Source organism: Triticum dicoccoides, chromosome 2A, assembly GCF_002162155.2.
Source record: "Triticum dicoccoides isolate Atlit2015 ecotype Zavitan chromosome 2A, WEW_v2.0, whole genome shotgun sequence".
NCBI lineage: Eukaryota > Viridiplantae > Streptophyta > Magnoliopsida > Poales > Poaceae > Triticum > Triticum dicoccoides.
In genome coordinates, this window is record NC_041382.1 from 685,830,708 (window position 1) to 685,847,854 (window position 17,147).

Consider the following 17,147-nt stretch of genomic DNA (forward strand, 5'->3'; position numbering starts at 1 on the left):
TCTACCTCAGATCCGAAGGCAAGATCTTTGTTGCCAAGAATGGGTCCTTTCTAGAGAAAGAGTTTCTCTCGAAAGAAGTAAGTGGGAGGAAAGTAGAACTTGATGAAGTATTACCTCTTGAACCGGAAAATGGCGCAACTCAAGAAAATGTTCCTGAGGTGCCTGCACCGACTAGAGAGGAAGTTGATGATGATGATCGAGATACTTCTGATCAAGCTCCTACTGAAATTCGAAGGTCCACAAGGACACGTTCCGCACCAGAGTGGTACGGCAACCCTGTCTTAGAAATCATGTTGTTAGACAACGGTGAACCTTCGAACTATGAAGAAGCGATGGCGGGCCCGGATTCCGACAAATGGCTAGAAGCTATGAAATCCAAGATAGGATCCATGTATGAAAACGAAGTATGGACTTTGACTGACTTGCCCGTTGAACGGCGAGCCATAGAAAATAAATGGATCTTTAAGAAAAAGACAGACGCGGATGGTAATGTGACCATCTATAAAGCTCGGCTTGTCGCTAAGGGTTATCGACAAGTTCAAGGGGTTGACTACGATGAGACTTTCTCACCGGTAGCGAAGCTAAAGTCAGTCCGAATCATGTTAGCACTTGCCGCATTTTATGATTATGAGATATGGCAAATGGACGTCAAAACGACATTCCTTAATGGTTTCCTTAAGGAAGAATTGTATATGATGCAGCCGGAAGGTTTTGTCGATCCTAAGAATGCTGACAAGGTGTGCAAGCTCCAACGCTCGATTTATGGGCTGGTGCAAGCATCTCGGAGTTGGAACATTCGCTTTGATGAGATGATCAAAGCGTTTGGGTTTACGCAGACTTATGGAGAAGCCTGCGTTTACAAGAAAGTGAGTGGGAGCTCTGTAGCATTTCTCATATTATATGTAAATGACATACTTTTGATGGGAAATGATATAGAACTCTTGGACAGCATCAAGGCCTACTTGAATAAGAGTTTTTCAATGAAGGACCTTGGTGAAGCTGCTTATATATTAGGCATCAAGATCTATAGAGATAGATCAAGACGCCTCATAGGTCTTTCACAAAGCACATACCTTGATAAGATATTGATGAAGTTCTATATGGATCAATCTAAGAAGGGGTTCTTGCCTGTGTTACAAGGTATGAAATTGAGCTCAGCTCAATGTTCGACCACGGCAGAAGATATAGAAGAGATGAGTGTCATCCCCTATGCCTCAGCCATAGGTTCTATTATGTATGCCATGCTGTGTACCAGACCTGATGTAAACCTTGCCGTAAGTTTGGTAGGAAGGTACCAAAGTAATCCCGGCAAGGAACACTGGACAGCGGTCAAGAATATCCTGAAGTACCTGAAAAGGACTAAGGAAATGTTTCTCGTTTATGGAGGTGACGAAGAGCTCGTCGTAAAAGGTTACGTCGACGCTAGCTTCGACACTGATCTGGATGACTCTAAGTCACAAACCGGATACGTGTATATTTTGAATGGTGGGGCAGTAAGCTGGTGCAGTTGCAAGCAGAGCGTCGTGGCGGGATCTACATGTGAAGCGGAGTACATGGCAGCCCCGGAGGCAGCGCATGAAGCAATTTGGGTGAAGGAGTTCATCACCGACCTAGGAGTCATACCCAATGCGTCGGGGCCGATCAAGCTCTTCTGTGACAACACTGGAGCTATTGCTCTTGCCAAGGAGCCCAGGTTTCACAAGAAGACAAGGCACATCAAGCGTCGCTTCAACTCCATTCGTGAAAATGTTCAAGATGGAGACATAGATATTTGTAAAGTGCATACGGACCTGAATGTAGCAGATCCATTGACTAAACCTCTCCCTAGGGCAAAACATGATCAACACCAGAATTCCATGGGTGTTCGATTCATCACAATGTAACTAGATTATTGACTCTAGTGCAAGTGGGAGACTGTTGAAATATGCCCTAGAGGCAATAATAAAAGCATTATTATTATATTTCTTTGTTCATGATAATTTTCTTTATTCATGCTATAATTGTATTATCCGGAAATCGTAATACATGTGTGAATAATAGACACCAACATGTCCCTAGTAAGCCTCTAGTTGACTAGCTCGTTGATCAACAGATAGTCATTGTTTCCTGACTATGGACATTGGATGTCATTGATAACGGGATCACATCATTAGGAGAATGATGTGATGGACAAGACCCAATCCTAAACATAGCATAAGATCGTATAGTTCGTTTGCTAGAGTTTTCCAATGTCAAGTATCTTTTCCTTAGACCATGAGATCGTGTAACTCCCGGATACCGTAGGAGTGCTTTGGGTGTGCCAAACGTCACAACGTAACTGGGTGACTATAAAGGTATACTACGGGTATCTCCGAAAGTGTCTGTTGGGTTGACACGGATCAAGACTGGGATTTGTCACTCCGTATGACGGAGAGGTATCACTGGGCCCACTCGGTAATGCATCATCATAATGAGCTCAAAGTGACCAAGTGTCTGGTCACGGGATCATGCATTACGGTATGAGTAAAGTGACTTGCCGGTAACGAGATTGAACGAGGTATTGGGATACCAACGATCGAATCTCGGGCAAGTAACATATCGATTGACAAAGGGAATTGTATACGGGGTTGCTTGAATCCTCGACATCATGGTTCATCCGATGAGATCATCGTGGAGTATGTGGGAGACAACATGGGTATCCAGATCCCGCTGTTGGTTATTGACCGGAGAGTCGTCTCGGTCATGTCTACATATCTCCCGAACCCGTAGGGTCTGCACACTTAAGGTTCGGTGACGCTAGGGTTGTAGGGATATGTATATGCAGTAACCCGAATGTTGTTCGGAGTCCAGGATGAGATCTCGGACGTCACGAGGAGTTCCGGAATGGTCCGGAGGTAAAGAATTATATATAGGAAGTGCTATTTCGGCCATCGGGACAAGTTTCGGGGTTATCGGTATTGTACCGGGACCACCGGAACGTTCCCGGGGGTCCACCGGGTCGGTCCACCTGCCCCGGGGGCCACATGGGCTGTAAGAGGGTGCGCCTTGGCCTACATGGGCCAAGGGCACCAGCCCCAAGGGGCCCATGTGCCTAGGGTTCACAAAAGGGAAGAGTCCCACTAGTGGAAGGCACCTCCTAGGTGCCTTGGGGGGAGGGAAACCTCCCTTGGCCGCCGCCCCCTAGGAGATTGGATCTCCTAGGGCCGGCGCCCCCCCCCCCCCTTGGCCCTCCTATATATAGTGGGGGAAGGAGGCTTTGCATTCACGCCTTTGGTTGGCTCCTTCTCCCTCTCCAACACCTCCTTCTCCTCCATAGCGCTTGGCGAAGCCCTGACGGAGTACTGCAGCTCCATCACCACCACGCCGTCGTGCTGCTGCTGGAGCCATCTCCCTCAACCTCTCCTTCCCCCTTACTGGATCAAGAAGAAGGAGAAGTTACGCTGACCGTACGTGTGTTGAACGCGGAGGTGCCGTCCGTTCGGTGCTAGGATCTCCGATGATTTGGATCACGTCGTGTTCGACTACCTCATCCCCGTTCTTTGAACGCTTCCGCTCGCGATCTACAAAGGTATGTAGATGCATCCGATCACTCGTTGCTAGACGAACTCATAGATGGATCTTGGTGAAACCGTAAGAAAATTTTTGTTTTCTGCAACGTTCCCCATCAGAATACTCTATGGAAGCTCCAAGTCCCATGCAAAGTTCAGATATTTTTTTTGAAGAATATTGCGAGGAATCATGCCATTACGAGCTATCTTGAAGAATAGGCATATTGGTTCTAATGGTGCTTGCCCTATTTGTAAACAAGGAGCAGAAGACATTAGACATTTGTTGTTTCTTTGCACTAGTGCACATGAGCTTTGGGCTAGTCTGGGCCTAACACAACTCATCAATCAAGCGCTGGTAGTAGACAGATCGGGGTCTGCGATATTTGAATTCATTCTTTCCTTGCCGGATCAATAGCTCGCAGTACACACGGAGTTGAACTTTAAACAAGCAATAGCTGTCGGAGGGTGGTCTTATGGTGGCTACGAAGACGTGTGGCACATAATGAAACAATTCCACCTATGTGCAGATGGCCGTTCTTAGTCCTTTCAATTGCAAGCAATTATCAGAGGACCTTGGACCACATAAGGATCAGAACTGAACACCATGGTGTAAGCCTGCTCCTCGCTTCCTTAAATTGAATGTAGATGTTGTGTACTATATGGATGAAGGTGTGGGAGCTACCGCTACAATTATTCGAGATGAAAGAGGTAATTTTCTCGGGGCTCAATGCAAATTTGTTCCTCACGCAGCGAATGTCACAACTACAGAAGCTTTGGCATTGAGAGACGGGCTAGTGTTTGTTAACTCATTGGGGTGCAACGGACTAGAAGTGGAGTCATATTCTGTGCAAGTTATAAATTCCTTGAATGGTCAATCAATTTGGTGGCATTCGGCGGTGGCCATCTTTGCTGATTGTGTGGATACAAGCATGTTGATTGGGGAGGTCATTTTTAAGCATTGTTATCGTTCGTGTAATCAAGCGGCTCATGTGCTAGCTCATTTTTGTTATTGTAATAAGATGTCTAATAGTTGGTTGGACGAGCCTCCTAACATTATTGTCAGCAAGCTTGTAATCGTCTCTAATAGATAGCCTACCACCCATACATCAGATCCTACCAAATATCTGGCCATACATCTATTAGAAACAAGAATTTTAGATATAATATGAAATTATGTATTTAAAAATGTTAAACATATATAAAAATATATTTAGATCTATACAAAATATATACAATGTGTGTGTGAAAAAATAGTAGACAAGGAAACATATATTTTGCACAAATGTTAATTGTATTTTTAGATTTTGCATCCAATGTTAATCGTATACTCCAAAAATATTTGATAAATTTTAAATGAGTACAACAAAAATGTGTCTTTTATCTATGGGAAATGTACAATGCTTTTGAAAAATGTGCACATGTGTTAAAAAACAATGATATATAACAAAGGAAAAGCGAAAACCAAAAAAACCAAGAAGAAATGAGCAAATCCGTAGTACAATATAGTGGAAAAACCCGGAAAAAACAACAAGAAAAAGAAACTCGAGATGACTATAGTGTTGGGCCGGCCTGATGGTCGCCCGCCCTTGATTACACGAACGTTTTCTCAGAATTGATAAACTTTTTTCAAATTTGTGAACTTTTCGTCAAAATTGATGAACTTTTTCTTTAAAATCGACGAACTTTTTCCCAAAATCCATGATTTTTTTTCCAAATTCGTGATTTTTTTCCATATTAATAAACTTTATTTTTGAAGTTTCTTCACTTTTTTTCCAAATTCAATGAACTTTTTTTTTCAAAACTGATGAACATTTTTCAAATTTGATGAACTTGTTGCAAAATCGATGAACTTTTTTTTCAAATTCGTGCATTTGTTTGAGTTTGTGACATTTTTTTCAAATTCTTTGGACATTTTGAATTGAAGATTTTTAAAAAATTTCCTTGGATTTTTAAAAATCGTATTTCATTCAAAAGTCAATGGAATACGATTTTAAATTTGGAGAAAAAGTTCATCAATTTTGACTAAAAGTTCATCGATTTTGAAGAAAAAGTTCATCAATTTTGACTAAAAGTTCACAAATTTGGAGAAAGTTTATCAATTCTGAGGAAACAATCATGAAATTGTAAAAACTTCGAGCATTAAAGAAAAATAAAATAGAAACAGAACAAGAAAAATGTAAACGGAACAAGGAAAAGAAGAAGCGAGACCTCTCGATTCACAACAAACTGAAGAACTAATATAATGAAAAAAAAAGTTAGTAAGCACAAGCGTGCAGATGTCCTAGTCGGTGCTGCGTTGAGGAGCTCTCCTAGGTGGAGTGGCGGACAACACAAAGGTTGCTGTCACCGGCCTGGGTTCGAGTCTCCTCATTCTCCTATAAGAATAAGACAGGGGGCTTCTTTCCCTCTGTTCTCATTCTTTTTCCTAGTCGGTGCTGCGTTCTCTGTGGATCGAGAGGTCTCAAGTTCAAATCGGTCACCCGTAACTTTTTGAAGCTTAGTTGGAAAAAAAGAGAGTAAATGGGCCGGCCCAGCTCGGGCAGGGGTGTGCACCGAATGGCTAAAACACTTTTAACCGGCGCTGAAGGCGCCAAATAGGGTTTGCCGAGGAAGACATAATGTTTGCAAGCAGCCATCAGCTAGGTACGACGCAAGAGCGGGACCCAACTAGCGACCTATCCAGCCAGCGAGAACATCATGCAGAGGCATCTCCAATTTCCCACTCATAGTTCAATTGACGAGCGGTGTTTTTTTTTTCAAGCAACTGACAAAGATGTGCCTTTTCGTATAGAGAAGAAGAGAATTGACCATTTAATAAGAAAAACTTCCAAAAACCGACATAATTAGGCCCATACCCATCAACGCAGAGGCTGCACCCCAAGTGAGCAGACGGCTTTGCAACCCAATCAACCGGTCGACACTTCTATGATGTGATCCGAAACAAACTACTCCGCCTTACAAACCTGATAAACACATACTCACATGCGCTAAGGCTGTGTCACCCGAGTGGCAGAATTGAGACCCTGCATTTCGAAGACTAGTTGCCAAGGCTACGTCAAGTAATGGGGAATTGTGTGTTGAAAACCGTATCACTCTGTGGCTGTGATGTACTAGTACCAATATATCGGTCGATGTGTGTCAAAACTGTTGCGTGGTCTTGTCCGCTTGGTGCTTGCCCTGGTTAGCGGACATTAACAAAAACCTTTTTTTATTTTTTTAAATTGGGTGAAATAAGTGAAATCGCGTATTTAAAATAAGTGCAATTATTTTTCTGAGTTGAGTGGAATCGGTGCTTTGATTACAGTGAAATCAATGATACAGAAATTGTTAAAAAATTGTTTGAAATGACTAGTGTCACAAATGTGAAATAATCAGTGTCACACATTTGGGTTTACAAAGACCCATGTTTTAGTTAAATTCAAAAAAGTGATTTGTACATTTCACAAAACTCATATTTTGACAAAGCTTTAATGGTTCCTTTGAAAAAGTTGTAATGGATCTTTTGGATGGTGGTTTGACATAAGTGAAATCAGTTATATTTCACAAACATTAATTCAAAAAATGAGTGAAAATAGTGTTTGAAATGAGTAAAATTAGCTTTCGAATTAATTGAAACATGGTTTCAATTGAAATTACTATTTTATTAAATGAGTGAAACCAGTGTGTTGAAATGAATGTGTTGAATTAAATGAAATCAATGATTTTGAAATTATTGAATTTTTTATTTGAAATGCGTGAAATATAAATTAAACATAAATATTGAGTTTCAACTCTTTTAAATGAACAGTGTCACAAAATGTGAAACAATCAGTTTCACACATTAGGTTTGCAAGAATTTTTTTTTGTTCATTTCAAAAAAGTGTTTTGTACATTTCACTAAAAGTGGTGTTTTGAAAAACTGAAATTGGTACTTTGTAAAACAAAATTGAATCTTTTGGATGGTGTTTAGAAATAAGTGAAATATGTTGTATTTCCCAAACATCAATTTCAAAAAAAATGAATGAATTAGTTGCCAAGGCTACGTGAAGTAATGGGCATGGAAGGAATTGTGTGTTGAAAACCGTATCACTCTGTGGCTGTGATGTACTAGTACCAATATATCGGTCGATGTGTGTCAAAACTGTTGCGTGGTCTTGTCCGCTTGGTGCTTGCCCTGGTTAGCGGACATTAACAAAAACCTTTTTTTAAAAAAATTTTAATTGGGTGAAATAAGTGAAATCGCGTATTTAAAATAAGTGCAATTATTTTTCTGAGTTGAGTGGAATCGGTGCTTTGATTACAGTGAAATCAATGATACAGAAATTGTTAAAAAATTGTTTGAAATGAGTGAAATATAACTGAAATAGAAATAATGAGTTTCAACTCTTTGAAATGACTAGTGTCACAAATGTGAAATAATCAGTGTCACACATTTGTGTTTACAAAGACCCATGCTTTAGTTAATTTCAAAAAAGTGATTTGTACATTTCATAAAACTCATATTTTGACAAAGCTTTAATGGTTCCTTTGAAAAAGTTGTAATGGATCTTTTGGATGGTGGTTTGACATAAGTGAAATCAATTATATTTCACAAACATTAATTCAAAAAATGAGTGAAAATAGTGTTTGAAATGAGTAAAATTAGCTTTCGAATTAATTGAAACATGGTTTCAATTGAAATTACTATTTTATTAAATGAGTGAAACCAGTGTGTTGAAATGAATGTGTTGAATTAAATGAAATCAATGATTTTGAAATTATTGAATTTTTTATTTGAAATGCGTGAAATATAAATTAAACATAAATATTGAGTTTCAACTCTTTTAAATGAACAGTGTCACAAAATGTGAAACAATCAGTTTCACACATTAGGTTTGCAAGAATTTTTTTTGTTCATTTCAAAAAAGTGTTTTGTACATTTCACTAAAAGTGGTGTTTTGAAAAACTGAAATTGGTACTTTGTAAAACAAAATTGAATCTTTTGGATGGTGTTTAGAAATAAGTGAAATATGTTGTATTTCCCAAACATCAATTTCAAAAAAAATGAATGAATTAGTCTGTGAAATAAGTGAAATCAGCTCTTGAATCAATTGAAACCTGGCTATTAATTGAAATGACTGAAAGCAGTTCTTTCAAATGAGTGAAACCAATATGTTGGAATGAGTGAAACCGGTTTATTGACAAGTGAAACTAGTTCTTTGAAATGGTTGAAATCTTTGTTTTGAATAGAGTGAAACTGAAATATGATCGGAAATTCAAACTAGTCATACCAAAGATTGGTCTTGCTTAAAGATCTTGTCGACCTAAATACAAATATGTAAAAAAATAAAATAAAAACAGGAATGTGGTTCAAAAGTTATGAGGAATTGTAAAATTTCACGGCAAAATAAAACACAAGTCTTCTTTTTGTAGAGAGTCCCTTGTGTGCATGCACCCCACCACTTGTCTCTGCACTCTCTTTTTCTTGCCTGACAATCATTTGACAAAAAATTGTGCATGTCAATGTGTATTGCACGTATATTTCCAACAAGGGAGCGCCCATAACTCAGTTGGCTGAGATTTAATTTGGTCTCATTCATATGATGTCATTATATTTTGTAGTTAGTCTGTTTGTTTGTTGAGCTGACATGTAAATTTTTCCTGTTGATGTTTTGTACCTCGCACTACCTGTCCCAATATTCTTTATCTGGTGTCGTTGCAGCGTGTCGCATTCCACGACCTTGCTGAATGGTTGGTTACCCTTTTTGCGAGTAAATGGCTGGTTACCTTCCACTGCTCTGACTACGAACTATATATGTCCAATAGAAGTACTACACCCTATTTTTATTAAAAAAAATTGTAGAAACAAACTGGTAACAATATTTAGAGAAAAAAAATTTGCGGCCCAACTTGAAACGTAGAGTTGCGACCCCATTTGAAAAATATGTAGTTCTGATCCCACTTGAAATCTTGTAGTTGTGACCCTAGTTTGAAACCTGCAGTTGCAACCTGATTTAAAAACTTGCAGTTGCGACCCTCTTTGAAATCTTGCAGTTGGATCTGACTTGAAATCTTACAGTTGTGGCCCTATTTGAAGGCTTGCAGTCGCGATCGCACTTAAAAGCTTGCAGTCGCGATCGCACTTAGAATCTTGCAGTTATGACCCCACTTTGAAATCTTGCAGCTACAACCCGAGTTGAAAACTTACAGTTACGACCCTATTTGAAGACTTGCAGTTGCATCCCGACTTGAAAACTTGCAGTTGCGACCGGTTGAATGCTTACAGTTACAACCCATTTGAATAATTCAAAAAAAAAGATGTTTTAACAAAAAAATGATAACACATCATGTTTTGAAGTCAGTTTAGTAAATAATTATGAAAAACATTAACACATAAAAAGAAACACCAAAAAGTAAAAAGTAAATATGAAAAAGATAACAAATAAATAAATAAAATAAAAAATAAAGAAAGAAAAAGGAAACAAAAAATAAATAAATACCGCATAAGATTATTGAAAATTTTAAATGAAAAATAAATACATACAAAATAAAACAAAAAATATATAAAACAGAGAGAAAAACCAGTGAGAAAGGATTTTTTTTCAAATCGTTCGCTGCTACCATCTCAGGCTCTAATGGGCCGGCCCGAATATTGTGTGAGCGATCAACAACCTAGACACTAAACTAGAGCAGGCGCGTCCACTGCTACAAATCCTACGGCGTACCCTAAAAAATAGAGCTCTGCATCGTCAGATGCTCTAGAAACACAAGTATGAATGGCTAGATGGAAACGTCGTCTGCGTGTCGTCTAAAAGCTATCGGCTGTATAGTGTATAGCAGTACTCAAAAAAGACTAATCCCACAGCTACACAGGTGAATGATGCTAAACTAAAACCAAAGCCGTTCCAACAAACGTTTCACAGCCTTTATGCAGCAAACCACGGCACCAATCTTGACGCGGAGACCGACGGCAACAGATGTGCCGGTACGTAGCGTTACCGCTAGAATTTCCACTTTCAGGCACGCAGGCGATACGCAGGTCCCAACACAAGCAATGCTATACGCACAGACTGTGTTTCACGGGATCAACGGACCGACCTACTTGGCTGGTTTTGATTGGATGGAATTAAAGTGAAGATTAGTTTGAAAACTGCCTGTAAAGGCCTGTAAAATGCCCGTGTGTTTAGAATTTTCGGTCCCAACACTGACGCATATTTTGGGGCGTGTGGGTGGACCGTGGAGTACTTGAATGGAAGTATACCAATGACGACGACACTGCTGGTATACGTGCGTGCGACCAACTCGCTGCGTGCGTCGGCGAGGGAGTACTACTACGTTGACCCTCCATGAGTGCTCCGCATGACCCTATTTCTTCAAGTTATCTCAAAGCTAGTGCTTTCCATGACTAACGTCCAGCCCTCAGGAAAAACCCCAACTGTCCAATTCTATAATCCGGTACACGGGCGCCTATCATTGTGCAACGTATCCCTCCATAAACAATTTCTAAACTCCTTGTCCCTCTCCCTCAGGTCACCTCCACAGTCTTCCATTGCTCAGACCAAAAGATCACACAACCTTCCATCCAAGAACTCACAATCCAGGAGGCATGTCTTGGGCTGAAACCATGCTGCTGTTCCTCCTCTTCGCGCTCTCCATTCCCCCTTCCTCCCAAGCTTGGTCCGTCGATTATCCGAGCCCCATCGCCAATGTTCCTTCCCACTGGACCAACAACAACGCCACCATCCCCTACAATGCGACATACGCCGACGGCTCGACGAGCAGGGCCATCCTCGTCAGGCAAAACCCCGCCGGGTATGCCCCGTCCTTCGCCTGCGGCTTCATCTGCGCCGCTCCCTGTGACGGCGCTTTCCTCTTCGCGGTCTTCTCCGTGTCCATTGGCGGTTCCAGCACCAGCGCCCCAGCCAACACCACCGCCGCACCGAGGGTCGTGTGGGCGGCCAACAGGCACCATCTGGTGAAGGAGAATGCGTCCGTCCAGCTCACCAAGGACGGCAATCTCATACTCCGAGACTTTGATGGCCTGCTGGTCTGGTCCACAAACACATTGCATGGCCCCATCGTCGGTGTGAATCTTGCTGATACTGGGAACCTGATCCTCTTCGATGTGATGGGGAAGACGGTGTGGGAGTCATTTGAGCACCCTACCGACACGCTCCTTATTGGGCAGTCGCTGAGGCAAGGGAAGAGGCTCACTTCAGCTTCCTCAAACTTGACTCAAGGTCAGTTCTACCTCACCGTGCTTGACCATGGCCTCTATGCTTTCGTCGATGCAGATACCCCGCAGTCCTACTATCAGAAAAAATTCAATGTCACCGATGCAGTTGTTCAATCAAAGATTAACATTTCCTCTGATGAAGCAAAGAATGTCACCGCCTACATCTCCTTGTTACGAGGCAGCCTCTCAGCATTTGCCAGCTTAAACAGCACACGCATCAAGTTATTCGATATGTCCCTGCCATGGCCATCTTCAGCACAGCTCATGAGTCTCGAGGATGATGGGCACCTGCGCCTTTATGGCTGGAACGGTCTCTCATGGAAGTCTTTGGCTGATGTTCTGAATGTGGATCCAGAGGAATGTGCATATCCAACAGTGTGTGGTGAGTATGGGATTTGTTCAGAGGGACAATGTAGTTGCCCAGCTGCAAGTTCTGGAGACACACTTTTTCGTCAGCTGGATGATCGGCAACCTAATCTGGGCTGTTCCCCAGCAACTCCATTGTCATGTGACTTGATCCAGTATCAACGGCTTTTGCCTCTCCCAGATGTCACATATTTCAATTTTGCAGATGATTGGACTACTGATGAAGAGAGTTGCAAGGGCACATGCTTGAAGGCCTGTTCATGCAAAGCTGTCTTCTTCCGGCATCAAAATGACTCTTATGGTTCTTGTTACCTGATGCCAAAACTTTTTTCACTCATGCATTACAAACATGGAACCATTGGATATAACTTATCTGCATACATCAAAGTGCAGATGTTACCTCCACCGTCATCGAGTAAAGGCTTGAATGCAACTGCTTACCATGTTGGTGTTCCTGTTCTAGTAGTACTCATCTGCGTGCTCCTTCTCTACATCAAAAGGGCAATAACAAAGAGGATGCAGGAGGAGGATCCGTTTAAAGGGATTCCTGGGATGCCAACACGGTTCTCCTACAAACAGCTGAAAGAAGCAACAAACAACTTCAGCAAAAAGTTGGGGCAAGGAGGATTTGGTCCAGTATATGAGGGAAAACTTGGAACTGTCAAAATTGCTGTTAAATGCTTGCAGGACATTGGACATGGGAAGGAAGAATTCATGGCCGAAGTTATCACAATTGGCAGTATTCATCATATAAACCTTGTTAGATTGGTAGGTTACTGCTCCGACAAATTGCACAGGCTCCTAGTTTATGAGCATATGAGTAATAGTTCTCTGGATAAATGGATCTTCAGAAAAAATCAAAGTGATTCACTCAGTTGGGCATCTAGATACAGGATTATACTTGACGTTGCCAAGGGCTTAGCCTATCTTCATGAAGAATGCCGACAGAAGATTGTTCACCTCGATATCAAGCCTGGAAATATCCTCCTTGATGACAAGTTTAATGCAAAGATATCTGATTTTGGTTTAGCAAAGCTCATTGATAGGGATCAAAGCCAAGTCATGACCAAAGTTAGAGGAACAAGGGGCTACTTAGCACCAGAGTGGTTGACATCAACGATTACTGAAAAGGCCGATATCTACAGCTTTGGTGTTGTTGTGCTGGAAATCGTGAGCCGGAGAAAAATACTGGATGATACTAAGCCTGAAGGGAGCACCAATCTGATTAACCTACTGCAGGAGAAAATCAAGATCGGTCAGGTCCTGGATATAGTGGAGAATCAGAATGAAGACGTTCAATTACATGGTGCAGAGATGAAAGAAGTAATCAAGCTTGCAGTCTGGTGCTTGCAGCGCGAGTGCACCAAGCGACCAGCCATGTCACAGGTCGTGAAGATCTTGGAGGGTGCAATGGACATAGAGACCAATGCCGGTTCTGAGACAACTAGCAGAGATGACATTTGTGAAGCTTCATCCCCTCTGTCCCCGGTGCCAGTGTCAGCAACAGCAAGGTAAAATGCTTTAGAAAATGTAGGAAAGAACGAGACTCTTCGAGAAAATATTGTAACTATTGTGTGTCATGCTTTATAGTTTGTTTGTTAACATACGTAATGTATGAATAAATATATATTTTTCTTGACTCTTGACTCATATCATAAAAGCAAATAGCAGGACAAGCAAAGGTAGTTTGATTTTCCGTTCTGTTTTCAACAGTAATATGTATTATGTATTTCGTTGTTAACTTTAGTGAATCGTATACTCTATAAATGTATGTATCATTCTCCTACTTTTTCACAATAGCAGAATATATTATGCTTTTTTTTCACAGCATTTCTCGAAGCAAATTTCTTAGTATTTTCAGGTTCGACATCAATTTTTCCATTTCTGCTCCATCCTTGCCTTTCATGCCAATTTCTTCATTACTACCACCTTCAACAATCAATTGCACATGGAAAACGAACAGATTGTAATCTTTTCTAACAAATAAACTATGGAAAAGGACCACAAACATCAAAAGATCTTTAAGACTGGCAAGGAACAAACAGGTTTAACCTTTTCTAACATATAACTAACTATCAAAGGCACGCCATAACAGCCAGCTATTTCCCCTTCCTAAACCCTCTTTGACAAACTATATCAAGCAACAGCACACATGTCTTGCTGTCTATTATATTATTGTTTTTTCTCATCAAAGAGACACCACATACGAACATCAAAACGCATATTGCAAGGCTACAACTTAGCATCATCTGTTCTTATGTATCATCTGAAGGAAGAAATAGGTTAGCCATCTTTTCAAAATTTTGAGGGAGCAAAACAAAGAGATAAAAGATCTGTACCACAACAAAAGCACTAATAGAGAACACATAGCTGATCTTTTTTTGAGCAGTTTTGGTGAAGACATCATCACCTTGTTCAAAAAGTAGTATGGGTTTAGCAAATCTAAATAAATTTAGGCCCTGAATAAGGCTTATAGTAGAATTTCAATGTTAGTAGAAAAGAATTGTTCTGGGCTTCTGGCATGAATCATAGATAGGCAATTCGTTAAACTGTAACTCAGTGTCTGGTAGTACTAAAATAGGCATATGGTCACGTATTTATTACATAAATCAGTAAAATGTTAAAATGCATGTCAATTCCCACAAATCAACCTAGGAAACATATGAAGGATAACCAAATAAGCTGGGTCACGGCTGTCATTGTCGAGGTGCTTACTGCCTCTCCTGCCGCCTCCTGCCCATCCCAGTCAATGACAACCCTGACGTCTCCTTCCAGGCAGTGTGTGTGTGGCCTGCACCGCATCCAGATCCTAGTTAAGAGAGGCAAAACTATGTAACAATATGATTATTTATTAGGATCAGAAATATTTTGCTGAGTGACAAACTCAACATCAGCAATCCCTGTGAAAAAGAAAAAGAAAACTTTACATCCGCAATGTAAGAAATGATAAGTACCATGATTACAACTGATATGTTGCATCAGCAAATATACAACAGAAAAGTGCATGGTCAACTAACTGGGATACAAATATTGTACCAGATGAGGTGAATACACCTGCAATTATAAGATACAAACATCAGGTGTGAGCTTACTGGAATGCTAATGCTGCAACGAACAAATATAAAATTCCCAAACATACAGGTTCCATTATGACGCTGCTAATTTAACCTAACTATTACCAACAGAGAAAATAATGAGGAGCCACTCGGAACTCAGACCCGGGCAGGGTTGGGGCGGTGAGGACCAGCAGGTCAATGCTGCTGCAGGCGGGAGGGCACGGGATTCATTTACATACGACCTATTGGTAGGGAGCCTACCGGGTGAGAAGATTCAAATGCCGTGGTCGCCGGCCGGAGTTGGGGAAGAAACCATCTACATCCACGCTGTGCCGCCCGGGAGGACGCTCCGATAACGTAGCCGCCGTCCGCGCGTGGTCGGGCGCCTTCTGGCATGAAGAATCGACGAGGAAGGGCCGGAGGCCAACGAGTTGACCGGCATTGGCGGGGTGGGCGTTCCGGCGGCGAATCTGGCAGCAGACAACCCCGTGTCGTAGCAGATGCAGAGGGCGGCGAATTGTCAGATTTTTTTTTTGATAAACTCGGCGAATTGTCAGATGGCAGGAGCTGAATCTCCTCTTCTGATTTCTGAATGAACACTGGAACCAGTTCAGTTATCCGACGGTCTAGGCAGCTCCCATCCAACGGCTGAGAATCAGCCTGGCAATAGTGGATCATACTCAAAGCAGCGCGACTTCAAATATTCCGAATAAGACAAGAGGAGCCTGGGATGATCTACTGCCTCTTGAACAGTAATAAACTTTTAAAAAATTCAAATAAATCTGTTTTTACCGAGCATGCAAACTTTCGTGGTGAGATGACAATCAAGAGGCCCTAGACAAAAATAGTCTCCAAAATGTCTTTTTTAGAGCAACTCCAACGGCTCGAGTCCGTTTGGGTCCGCCGCCCGCCCGGCGTCCGTGCTCAATTAGATTTGGTCGGCAGTGCGCCCAACGCGACGACCCATTTCATGACCGTACGCGCTGGTTTTGGCGCTCCAGCGCACGGGAAAGGTTCGCGCGCTGGTTTTGGTGCGGCCGGCGCTCGTTATAAGAAGGCGCTCCCTCCACACTCCGTCCGCTGCCCACTCGTCTCGCCTCCTCACTAGCCTCGCCGCCTCTGCGCCACCATGTCGATGCGCCGCCTGGGTGCTTCGGATTTTCGCGGAGTCCGCGAGCGCCGCTCCGGCGCCTTCTCCTCCGAGATCTGGTTTGGCGAGAAACGCCTCATTCTCGGCACCTTCGACACCGCAGAGGAGGCAGCCCGCGCGCACGATGCGGCGGTGTGGCGCCTCCTGATGCCTCATCGGGAGATGAATTTCCCCGACGTGTCGAGCCAGCGGGCGCAGGATCTCGCGCCTCTCCCGCGGCTTTTCACTGGCAAGGATCGTCGTGACCACCGGAGGCAGCAGCGTCGCGTCGCCATCGCCGAGATGAACGCGGAAGCCATGGTGGTGTGGTGTGAACGCTTTCCGCAAAACATCGTCGACGAGCGCCAGTTCTATAAGCAAAGGAGGGCGGAGAGGGAGGCGAGGAGGACGGAGTGAGGCGCCTATCGGGGGGACAAACGTGCGCGGAAGCAGACTGTTCAATTGAACCTGAAGTTAGGAAAAGCATCGTCCTGGAACTCCGAGGATGAGCGGTATCCTGACGCCTACATTCAGACGTCGGAGGAGGACATTACCGAGTCGGAGTCGGAAAACGACGAGTAGTTCATTTTTTTATCTGTCTATGCTACAACTATCTATGTATCTTTTTCTATCGAAAAAAATTGCCGGCGGCGTCGGTGACGAAGCAGGCGAGCGAGGGTATGCTGTTGGATGGGGAGAGGCCAATGTGCCACCGACCAGCGAGCCCGGGGAAGAGAGAGGGCGAGCGCACGCACGTCCGTCTTATGTCCGCGCCGACGCAAATCCGGCTCAAAAATGGGTCAGGAATGGGTCGGCAGACGAACCAAAGCGGACGCGCATCCGTTTGGGTCGGCGCATTGTGCCGTTTTTTCTGT

At 42.6% G+C, this 17,147-nt stretch overlaps 1 protein-coding gene and 1 long non-coding RNA gene across 2 annotated transcripts; one reads left to right on the forward strand and one right to left on the reverse strand.

Moving 5' to 3' along the window:
* The first annotated feature begins 11,011 nt into the window (after positions 1–11,011).
* Positions 11,012–13,725, forward strand: LOC119351882 (G-type lectin S-receptor-like serine/threonine-protein kinase SD2-5). Its single transcript, XM_037618665.1, has one exon. It carries the CDS (start codon positions 11,092–11,094, stop codon positions 13,600–13,602), a length of 2,511 nt encoding a protein of 836 aa, XP_037474562.1. The 5' UTR covers positions 11,012–11,091; the 3' UTR covers positions 13,603–13,725.
* A 906-nt stretch (positions 13,726–14,631) lies between these two features.
* On the reverse strand, positions 14,632–15,669 carry LOC119351883. Its single transcript, XR_005170085.1, has 2 exons — positions 15,405–15,669; positions 14,632–14,878 (listed from the first exon to the last, which is right to left on the reverse strand). It is a non-coding gene; the product is annotated as an uncharacterized LOC119351883 (long non-coding RNA).
* Positions 15,670–17,147: the final 1,478 nt, after the last annotated feature.

Excerpts from the sequence above, each read along its gene's own strand:
- LOC119351882 (XM_037618665.1), top strand. The coding sequence starts at position 11,092 with ATGTCTTGGGCTGAAACCATGCTGCTGTTCCTCCTCTTCGCGCTCTCC.